The following is a 12,164-nucleotide window of genomic DNA, read 5'->3' on the forward strand; positions in this document are numbered from 1 at the left end:
CTCAACGATTCTTGAATTTTTTTTTTCACCAGGGTGAATGCCTTAACTGAGTCACCCAAAGGAAAATCTATCACTACAGCATAAAAACAGCTAGGGAGGATCTGGTCAATAGCACCGTGCAATAAACACTGTTCTTGTTTCTCCAACATAAAAATTATGAATTGCTTCCATTTAGCTTAGAACAGTCAAAGATATACCTAATAGATTTCAAGCTTCTTTTAAATGTGGACAAAAAAACAGTATATTCTAGCTATCCTTCTGAGTTCACACAGATCTGCAAAATTACAGTTATTAGAATTAAATCCACAGGAAAGGAAAGAGCATGCATAAAAATAAGTAACAATAAAATGTAAACATGCCATGTTCCCTAAACCAAAGATAACTTAATCAAAGTTATCCAAAGAAAGAAAAATTCTGCTTGCTAACGAGATAAAAATTCTTCTGTATTATCCAGAGCCTATAGCTCCAGGTAGGTGACCAAGGTGACTGTCTAACAGTAAGATTTTATCTTTCATCACTTTCATTTGCCTTAGAAAGATAACACTTCCAATTATATCTGTTAGCTGCTCCACATGGCATGGAAACACACCATGTGCGTTTCCAGGAACAATATCACACACTTTTACCTCCTGGATTGTGTCAGCTCAGAATTTCAACACGCAACTTTGGGTTTCAGCCTCTGAGCTCCTATGTCTGTTGGTACTACCACCTATCGTATTCTAGAGAGGCTGGAGCCACTCTTCTAACAGGAATGTAGTGTGTAATATTTTACTGAAGGAGAAACAACCTACTCATGCCAGAAAGATGTTATTCAACTGAGAATATAAGTTTGCAGGACTTGATTCTAACTAAAGTCTTGACTCCTGCTGAAGAGGTATAAATATGTAAAAAAGGCATTATCAAAGAAATCATTGTTGTCCAATTGGCAATCACATCGTGGTAATGCTGAGGATAAGACAGTACTTCTCAAGTTGGAGACTGTAAAAACACTTTTGCAAGGTGTCAAAAGGACTGTTTAAGAAAATACATCTATAGCCAAGTAGTTTTAAATTACTTTTCTCTAAATAGTAATGAAAACTCATTTAACAAAAAAAATGCCCCAAAAGGAAGAAAAAAAAAAAGGGTTTAATAGCATGTGCTTATAACCATAGCTCCTATACCTTGAGGGCATTATGTTTACTCCGCAACAGCTGTTGTTTTGTCTTTATTTCTTCACGTTTTTTCTCATCTGTGACTCCCTTTTGAAGCCTGTCGCCCCTTTGCAGCAATTCTTTCACTGTGCTCTCATCCTCTTCACTCTGATTCAAAAAAAAAATAACCAATATAATGTGTATTTTAATCTAATTAGTACTTCAGTACTAGTAGATACAGACTATGCTAAAGTAATCATATAACAGCTACTTGCAGTTTTATACTGATGATGAAGTAGCTTTCACTTGATTTCTACAATATATGTAGAGGGATAAAAGTAAGACAGCATCTGCAAATCTACAGATTACTGGTATTAGACCTTATGCAGCATCCAGGGTAACGGCATAAAAACATTAAAGGCAAAAACTTGAAATATATTTTACTTTCAAACAAGAAGAATAGATATATGTAAAATATTCTAAATCACTGTCAGTAGAGATTGAAAATGCCAGTGTGTTGGCAGACCATGCAATTACTGATGATTCTGTGTATCCTCACATTGAAAACCAGCTATTCTGATAGGGCAAATGCTCTCACTGAGCATTTTTTATGTAGAAGCCACCTACAAAAAAGTGAATCTTTGAAGCTGAATCTATGTCACAGCTTCTGGCAGTGTCTTGAACCGCTCTAAGCATTTGATGCAAAGAAAGGGAACTGAATATGCTCAGGTAGTGGAAACTGCCCCATCAAACTTGATTCACTTTGAATTTACCACTACGCACACACGGTAAATTCTGTATGCAGCACACAGAGCCTTAAATTTTATTTTTCCTGCATTAAAAAGTCCTGTAAAGATTCCTTCCAGCACTGATATGAAACAGACATCTTTGAAAAATTCCTTAAAGTAAAACAATATTGAGTCTTTATATTGGTTGTAAACAAATATATATTTGATCTCGCTGAGGACTCAAGAAGAGAGGGTTGTAAATGTGAATCTCCCTTTTTACCCTGCCAAAAAATGTCATCCCTCTGAAAATCACTCTGGAGAACACACACCACAATAGCAGTAGTAGCAAAGCACTGCAGTATTTTAGTCCTCGTTTTCCTTTCCCCCTCTCAGCAAATATGAATAAATGGTTTTACGATTTGCAACAATCAAACATAAGTAATAAAGCTTACAACAGCCACAAAACCTATTTACATTAAATGCTATAAGTAGATTGGTTAAGAACAAATTGGCAAGTGGAATTTCTTTTCATGAGCATTTATTTTTTAGTGAATGTATTCTTTCACTATAGTGCCCATTTTGATACATCATTCTGACTTTTCCTGGTCTTCATACTTCCACAGTGATTTTAAAATTCATTCCATGTTCTGTAATACTGCTGGTAGTGGTACAAAACTCATGGATAACATTCCTGGTCTGCTTAGTGTTTTCATAAGGGACAAGATAAGCTCTTCTGATAAACTAAAAATTAAGTTAACACAAAAAATTTTAGTTAGTGCTACTTTGGGACTTTTGCCAAGTTATATCTATAGATCTTAACGCAAATATGGGTTTCTGATTTTCACTCAGGTATTTCATCTCCCTGCTTATTTTGCTCAGATTTCCATTTCAACCAAATTACCATATCTTTATTGAAGTCCTCCTCTTTCAGATTCACTCCCTGCTGAATTTCAACCTCCAGTGGTTCAAGCATTTTTTGTATATCGAAGTCGAATTGTTCCAATTCCTTCAAAGGAATGAAGGGCTAAAATGGGAGAAATACAAATATTATTTATTTAAAGGAAAGATTTTATGGATTTATTAGAAACAGAAATGAAAAGAGCTATCTGTGCTACCCCCTATTGCTAATGCAGTGGAAGACTTTCCATCAGGTTGAAAAATATCTACGTCATACTCAAAGTACCCAAAAATACAAATAAAGATGCAAATTTATGTAGAATTTCCTCATAAGTAAAGAAAAGTGTTTTAAGGAGAGTGAAAATTAAAAAGGAAAAAAATAAATTATATTCTCACATTTGTGAATAAGAGTAAGTCCAAATAAATAGTGTTTTTCTAAAAAAAATAAATGTTTAAACTATTTGGTTAAATCTGGTTTATCAGAAATCATTCATACAGCAACAAGTCCATTCAGATGGGAAAAACCCTACCCTGAGAAAACTTAATGTCAGTCTGGTTCAGTTTTGAAATAATTGTTCTCTCACATAGAATAGTAGAAGTTTCAGGTGAATGCTACAAAACAAAGGACAGAAAATCTTTGTGTACGATATTCCCCTAAATAGTATTTTGTAACATATTGGGAAAAAAATCAAAAAAAATTCAGCTTTTTTTTCAAAAAGCCTCAACAAAAATTCAAGACAAAAAAAAAAAAAAAAGTCAACCAAACAAAATAGACTCAATTCCTGCAAAATAAATCACAGCATAATTATTGCACTTTAGTTTAGTATCTATTTTTGAACTCCCCAACACATGCTGCCTATCAACAACAACGTGTCGCCTTTTGTCGATCTGACACAAGTGCTGGTGAAGACTTTTATGTACAACATATAGTGTATTTATTAAGTGCATTGCAAATGATCAACAGATTTTTTTTCTTCTTTCAAAGCTTTAAATGGAAGAAAAAGAAAGAAAATCTCAGTGGTTCTTGCACAAAATTTAGACTTAAAGGTAATTAATGCTTTTTGATGTTCTAGGAACTCTTGGATATGCACCTGTCTTTCTTGCTAAAGACATAAGCACATTATATCCTTACTAGTTCTCTTTTATTCTTTCCTCTCCTACAATTAGTTACTAATATATATATATATACATATATATATATATATATATATATACTATTTTATATATATATATAACTACTTACTATTAGTTACTATTATATGCAAAAACTTTAATGAAGACAGCAACAATAAAAATTAATTGGTTAAAACTGAGAGACTGGATGTCAAATGAAATCTGTTCACAGATGACCTGGAAGAGTCAGGGTAAAAAACCCTTAATTGTATCTGGTTGATTATTTTAACAACAAAGATTTTGAACATTTACAAACATTAATGGAAATAAAATAATGTACTATATTTATAGAGAATAATACTGTGCTTACAAATTTTCATTAAGGGGCTCAGAATTACACTCATCATGCACTTCAGCTGAGTTAGAAAAAAATAGAGAACTACACAGTAATTTCTTCTCAAATGCTCTGAAGGAGCATTTTCTAAAGTACTTAAATCTCATTAAAAGACAAACCAACTAATAAAATGGGAATATAAAATTTATAGTCTCTGAAAAAGACTAAAAACAATAACAAAGAAGAAAGTGGAAAGAAAAACACTAAATGAATTCCAGTAATTGAATGATGTTCAAAGTCTACTTGAAAATGTTAAGTCTCATTTCAGTATAGTATGAACATTTTGTTAATTCTGAACATGACAATTATATTCTAAAATTCACTGACTTAATGGATCATTTACTTCACTATTGTACTGATTATTGTTAGTGTTTTTTAAAAAAATATAGCTTATTTGAAGACAGATGTGTAATTATTGAAAATAGGTTATAAGAGCTATCAATCCTCTTGAATTGATGTTTTAATCTTTCACAGAGTGAATAATTTTACCTAAATATAGGGGAAAAATGCAAAAACACTTAGGAAACATATCACTCAATAACAACAATAATAATAATAATAATAATTTTCCAGCTCATAAAGCTGAAATCATAAGGAAAGTACAATTACCTACATTATACAGGTAGACAGAATAAAGTACCCAGTAATTTGGTCCTTTATCCAAATGCATATAGCAAGTCAGTAGAATAGTGTTTACCTCTCTATCTGATGCAATACTTATAATAAGTGAATTGTATTCTACTTGTGCATTTTTCAAGGTCCTGGAAAACGTCCCCTAAATTCTAAATTACCATTCTAATTTGTGTGCTGTAGTAATTCCTCGCATCTTTCTGGGCACTTCTTCTCTAAATCATAGTGTGGTTCTGCCAATTCCAGCCCACTTTGCCTTCAGAAACGGAAGAAAACCTGAGAGAGAAGGCTGCAAGTGGAAGATATTTGCAGGCTGTGTTCTGAAGACACTTTGTCTTGATAAGAATCTTTTGTCCCTTCTTTGAGTTAGGCCACATGTAGTGTAAACACCGAACCCCCAATAAGCCATCTACAGGCAGTCCCATTTTTTCCCTAGGAAAGGCAATAATTTCATAGGATCCCATCAAAAGCTGCACCAGCTCTGCAAGTTTACAACAACCTGGAAGTGCAAAGTAAAACTGAGATGGAAATCCAGACTGCAGATAGCAGGTGTTCAGAGCAAAACCATCAGACAACACAGTCCTTGCAAAGATGTCCTCAGTCTACAGTTTGTATACGTGTAAGTAGGTAAGAAGCTGGAATGGCTGAAATACTACTGATGGCCATCAGGAAAAAAAATTGTTACCTTTATTCAGAAGACATTATTTTGCTTCAGAAATGAAACCTAAATAAATCCAAATATCCACAAAGATGTGCTGATTAGGCAAGATACTGAGCTCTGCACACACCCCAACAACTCATGGAAACCATGTCTCTTTGCTTATTGCAAAGCTCTTCTTGCAAAGCTTATTTCCTTTTTGCCATGGGTCCTCTGTGCATTTATTTCCAGTGTCAGTACAGTGACCAGCAGGAATAGTTCAGATCAGGATCTGTGCATTTCCGTTGTCCCATATACCAACCTGCATGGCTGCCTCATTTAATGTGCTGAGTAGCTCTTCAGAATAAAGGCAGCAAATACAATGGAGAAAGTAGGTGGCTTATGTCCTTCTTCATTCCAATTCAGAAGGCACAAATTGGCTAAAAGTTACCTAGTCTACATTGAATTCAGATTTAAAAGTCAAGATGGTCGTACAGATGAGTAGCTGAAGTAAAATTGATATAATCTCTACCTCTGTATTTCTATCTCAAGCATTGGTGAATCCCAGACTCATAGGAAAAGACTAAATACACTTGAAAAAAAAATTAGCTCTCAAAACCCAATCTGTATGAAAAAAAGGCTACTCATACTTTGCGAAGTTAGAGACTAACTAATTCTCAGACGTTCATTTCTTGTAAGTTAATGATGTAATCGTTACATTCAAATAAAGTCAGTGAATACTTCTAATTGGGAAACACTGAAAAAAGACCTTAATGCCAACCCCTCCAAATCTCCACACTTAATAAAAAAGAAATCCTTAGGTTCTGCATTGTTTTTCCTTTAAAAGCTTAGTTTTTCAAGGAACTGTAGCCCATTATGAAGCCGCAATTTTGCGCCTTACACAAACACCGTTTTTTTAAAATGCATCTCCTTATGGAAGCAAGTTCCTCCTACCTTTACACTCTTAATTCTCTGTGAAATGGCTGCAAATCGCTGGTTGAGCTCTGAGAGTTTAGGCTCTACTACTTTCCTGCAGTGCTCCCCACGGTTTGTCATCAAGTCTCTGGCCTGGCCACGCACAGAGTCCACCTTGGGGTGAATGTCATTCAGCTCAGCCTTTAAGCGCTACAGTCCGTGAGCAAGAGACAGGGCTTGAAGTTAGTAATAAATGCAAAGAGAGAGAAAGAGAGAGAGAGAGAAAGTGTGCAAAGGAATAGGGAGCAAAACCACAAAGCAAATTCAGATAATTGTGCATGAGTGTGTAAATCCAGTAGAAATACCTTGGATAACATTCCCACTCACATCCCTCAAATTTACGGCAGGAGTGTATCTACTTGTCTGTTTTAATATCTCTGAGAGGAAATTAATGGTGATCATTATTTCTAGACAGATTCTTATCTGCAGTAATATTGCAGCACATTTCAGGATGCACTAAATTATTCTATGTTCCTAAAGCTAGAAGAGCTGCTAATTCATGTATTATAGAAGTGGATGTATAATTGTTGCTTTCATTACTGCTCAGGGCCATAGTTCGGGCAAGTAAAAATGACCTGATTAAAAAAAAAAAAAAAAAAAAAAAAAAAAAAAAAAAAAAAAAAAAAAAAAAAAAAAAAGAAAGAAAAAGGAAAAAAAAAAGAAAAAGCCTTTATCCTCTGCAATATTAATTCTAAGAGTAGATCCCGGTACAGGCAGAGGCCAAAAATAGATAGCAAGGCATCAAGGCATTTGGGAATCAGAAATACAGTTGAGCATTAAGAATTACATTTTACTGTCTGTATGATATGCCTTTGTGCAATGCAAACATATATAGAGGTATTGATAAATTTACTTTGTATCTGATGGTGGCAAAATTGTTCATTCATCTACAAAAGCCAGTCTCATAATCCGACTGAGATCAATAAGGCATTGATTTATGCTCTGGTCTGGAATTTGTAAAATTTCACTGTAGTAAATGGCATCATTATGTTAGTGTCAGCAATACAATTCTGATTCTGATTTGCAAACTCTTACTCAGATATTATGTACTAACCATGGAGTTCAACACAAAGTGAAATTTTACATTGACTTCAGAAGAAAAAGAAAAGTCTTTATAGATAATAATTTGATGTTTTTCTTAAAGAAGGTATTTTAAATGAGATATTTTAACATAAATATCCATATTAAAAGCTAACTTTTCATCAGTTGGTTAAATAATATAACTTTCCAACTAAAACCTTCCGCTCAATACACTAACCCTTGATTCTAGAGCTAGTTCACCATATAATATTCTTGTCTGTGTTGCTGATCCAGCCTCAATGTAAGCAATATTTGTAGAATTAAGACAAACATATGACAGAAATATCATAAATCTTGGAAAAGTGTCACAGAAAAACAGAAAAACAATTAAAAATTAAGGGGACAGAAAAAAAAATTCAAACAGAAAAAAAATTCAAACAAAACAAAACCTTGTGTGTGTTAAAGGAGTATTTTCCAGCAAACATATGCTTAATAAGCTACTGTTCTACTCACCAGGAAGTTCCCAAGAATTATAGTAACAATCTGGTTTTATTTCTGCAGGGATTTAATTTTGGTAATACAGAGCAAATTTATTAAGTAATCTACAAGCTGCCAGAGGGTAGCTTTATCACAGAAAAAATAATTTTAATCCATTTGTGATACCTTCTGAAATATGCCAGTTTTGACACAGTCCTTTTTAGAATAAAATTAATGCTTTCCAGAAAATTACATTTTTTTACCTTAAGAATTTCCTCTTTTTGCTGGGGTTTTTGTTTGTCAGATTCATCCAACAGTATTTCAGCACGATACATCCAAGTAGTGACATTAGCTACATTCTGATCAAAAGCCTCCATGTGCTTTTGATATTCCTGTATGTGGAAAAGGTAAATACTGCATACAAAAAATGTAATCAGAACTGAAGTAACAGCTGTAGTTATGCCAACTGTGGCAAGCATGCACACATTATGACATTATGAAAACTTGCTTATTTTTCACAGTAAATTTTTTCTTGTTTTGTGAAGGATAGGATCTGCTGTTTGTTTGCTTCACTTTACATGTAAGGTTTCTTTAAAAAGACATTCTAGGAGACAGAGAGAAGCTTCCAGAGTGACAGGCAGCAGGATGATAAAATCACAGCAAGACGCAGGTGTCGGCAGCTCAGCGAGGCTGCTGAGAGGAACAGGAAGCTGTTAGCCAGACCTAGTGGAGGTGCAAAGGAGTGTTTCCCAAGAACAAGGTACAGAATTAATTTTGGAAAGCCAGTAAGTTGACTGAAAATCAGATGGCCACAAGGATGCACTTGCAAATTCGCAGTCGAGACTGGGAGCTTTGTATCTAAACCTCTCATGGACACTTCATCTAACTTCTCTGCTTTGAGACTTTGCTTTTTAAAAGCTATTCCAGCTGATATTCTGACAAATCTTCATTTCTCTGCCTTATTTAAAACTTTGCTTTTTGGGTGAGCTCACTAGAATGTGGCCTATGCATACCCCACACAATGCATATGTAGACCACACACCCAAAATCAAAGCTATTACTAGTTCTTTTGGCCCCCAAATGTACCTACCTCTTTTACACTGTTCTAAAATTGGTAAAAAACCCCTCAACTACCTCTCTTAGACCTTTTTATCATGTGTTTCAACAAATATTAAGCACAGAGTCCAAAGGAGAGCAAGGATGTATAGGCATACATAACTATATCAACCTGTAAACTCCATTATATGCTTCTTATAATCAGTTCCACATTAAATCTGTGCACCTGCATCAGTCTCAATGACATGCTTAGGTTTTTCAGATACTTTCATCTGGATACTGTACTCGGCTGAGGAAGCCCTGTAGTGATGCTGTATATTCATTGCTAAAGTAGTATATTTACTGCTTTTTAATGAAGCCATACAGACTCTAGTGGAGCTCCAACACATCAAGCCCTGAAAAGTCATGACAAAGGCCAACACACCCTTAAAAATCACTTCAGTTTCTCTGGGGTGAAACTACATTCCCATGCTCTCAGGAACAGAAACAGCAAGATTTCCCAAAGCATTCTGACAGCCCAGTGGTTAAGACTCTTCTGTAGTCAAGGGTTCAAGCTGTCATCTCTTCATGACAGAATGAATATGAAGGCAGAATAAAGCTATGTGACTATCCATAGTTTGAGGCAGCTGAGGATGAAGCTCCTGAATCTGTATGAAATGTGTGTCAGGGATTTTACCGCCTAATAGGCTTAATCCAGTCCCCTTAAGGAATTATCCCCACCTAAACATGCCCTATAAAACTGTCCAAAGGAGGATCATGAAGTTCTGAAAGACCAAATCATAGTCCTTCCGCATATCCAGTGTGCACCCTGAGAAGAGTTTATGATTTAGTTGCCTCTGAAATGAATTAAATTCACACACACCATAACTACCCTGTGGGCCAAACTGACTTGCAGGTGGAAAGTTATTTCCCAGTTGTATTATTCCAAAAAGAAATACTAAAGCAGCTAAAAGTAGCTGATGTTGTTGGTATCAATACTAAGACTTTCACAACTTATTTGTCTATTTGTTTGTCTTGACTGCTGAAAGTACTTGTTCTTGAAACTGCATTTAATTTATTAGGAAAAAATCCCAAACCAAAAACAATGCAAGAACTGTTGTGACAGACAGGATTGCAAACTGCCAACAATCCAGATTCCACTCAGTAATCAATCAGATTCTGAAAACATACACAATGTACTGAACAACAATCAATCTGATTGTCTGTGTACCTGCGTACTCAATAAGCACAGTCCAAGGCACCAGAAAAAGCACTTCTCTAAGGCTGGGCATCTACTACTGGAAACCAGCGTTTCCTCTGCATGAAGAAATGCATTTTCCTTACCAGTAAGAGATTGAACCACTCCTCAGCACGTGAAGTTACCGCTTTCCAGTTACTGTTCAGCAGGCTGAGCTTATCGTCCACAAGACTTTCCTTTCCTTTCATCACTGTCTTCAGGTTCTCTCCTAAATCACTGATGCTCTTCAGCTGGCCCTGGCGTTTCTCAATTTCCTTCCGTGTCGCCTACATGAGCAGAACAAGAAATAAAATTTCTGGGAATTGAAAATTATCCACACTAAGAACATGAAATATTAAATCAGGCAGCAAGTTTATACTAGAACACACGGTTTTGCTCCCTTTGGGAGGGGAAAGCATTCTGTGAAGATCAGCAAATACAAAGCAGATTGTTTCTCTTGAGCTCTGATAAAATTGTACATATTCTTCATCTTCTTGCAATAGCTTGATTTTAAAGAAGTGTGAATTATCTTTCATTTCAATGTTCAAAATATAGGTTCAATACTTAATTACTAACAATGAATCCACATTTTATAATGTTTATATAGAAGTTACTTTTCATATAATAAAATTAGACAGTTATCAAATAGCAAATAAAGCTTACATAATAAATGGGACAAAAATACACCATCATGATGACATCTTAAGACAGAAAACTCCATTAAAAACAGTCTAGTGAATATTTTATTACTTTAATATTCGTCAATGCAATCTTTTTCAGAGAAATCATGCTATTTTCTTCTGTTAAACTTGTTTTCTAATTGTAGAAATGCGTATTTTCATTACATTCACTGGGGATTTCATTCTGCAAACCAAAACACTAAAATAAGCTATTGCCCATAGAATTTCTAGCTTGAATGTCTACAACACATTTGCAGTACTATAAAGTCAGATTGCCAGCATCTCTTCCCACTGTTATCTTACCTCATAGATCTGATATGTAAGGTTACATAATTTACTCGTTATTTATGTCTTAATATTCACTGCAACATGCAAGAAGTCTAATGAAAGGAACGAATCCCAACATATTTAGACAATATATAAAAAAGCAAGTGTTTAAATACTAAAATTAGATGACACTGCACAAAGTACAGCAGTCTTACTAAAATGCTCAAGGAGAGACACAAACTCCTTACAGTGATTTCCCACAGAACCAGTTTTATGAGAGAAATTTATCTGAAATTTATCTAACCCCATCTTTATGACCTCCACACTATCACATCTCTCATGGTCACAGATTGGTATAATTTTGTTGATAATATATTGACAGTGGAAGTAGAATGTCCATTTTTCAATAAAGACATTATAAAATTATTCATTTTGGTAAAACAGAACCTTAATAGTACCTTCAACTTATTTGGTGTGTCATGCTTAAAGCAGCAGCTCACTTTCTATGCTTAACAGAAATCAGGATCTCATTTTGGAATATTATTTCAGAGAAAAGGTCTTACACTTGTATTTCATATAAGTATGAGAAATTTTCCCCACTCTATCAATTTTCTAAAATATAGAAGATATGTAATACAACCAATGCATGATTGATGCAAATTATTAACAATATACTATATAATTATGGAATTTGAAAAGAGAACTTAAAATTTCAGCAGGTCCTTGTCAGATTAAAGGAAAAACATGCCCTCTTCTAGTATTATTTTATCTGTTTCACAGCAGGTGCAAGTGTCATCATGAAAAAAAGAATAACACAAAGGATATAATTTGCCTTCAGCTGGGGATGGAACATTTTGATGAGCCTTATTTCTTTTTCTAAACTATCACTTTCATTTGGAAAAGACTCTCTAAAGTGTATTTACCAGGGGTTGTGGTTTCCTTTG

General features: G+C 34.6%; 1 protein-coding gene across 10 annotated transcripts in view; it reads right to left on the reverse strand.

The window, feature by feature from the left end:
- The window catches only part of DMD (dystrophin), a 990,047-nt gene that overhangs the window by 604,459 nt on the left and 373,424 nt on the right, over window positions 1–12,164 (reverse strand). For 8 of the 10 annotated variants that reach the window (XM_066176982.1, XM_066176984.1, XM_066176987.1 and 5 more), the window contains 5 exons: window positions 10,381–10,560; window positions 8,265–8,393; window positions 6,484–6,654; window positions 2,760–2,882; window positions 1,161–1,298 (listed from right to left, as the gene is read on the reverse strand). In XM_066176982.1, coding sequence (XP_066033079.1) covers window positions 1,161–1,298; window positions 2,760–2,882; window positions 6,484–6,654; window positions 8,265–8,393; window positions 10,381–10,560 — 741 coding nt within the window. The remainder of the gene's footprint in view (window positions 1–1,160; window positions 1,299–2,759; window positions 2,883–6,483; window positions 6,655–8,264; window positions 8,394–10,380; window positions 10,561–12,164) is intronic. The other 2 variants (XM_066176989.1, XM_066176988.1) reach the window with 1 other exon arrangement.

This window comes from Chamaea fasciata, unplaced genomic scaffold, assembly GCF_029207755.1.
Source record: "Chamaea fasciata isolate MVZ Bird 193981 ecotype frontalis unplaced genomic scaffold, bChaFas1.0.hap1 SCAF_2, whole genome shotgun sequence".
NCBI lineage: Eukaryota > Metazoa > Chordata > Aves > Passeriformes > Sylviidae > Chamaea > Chamaea fasciata.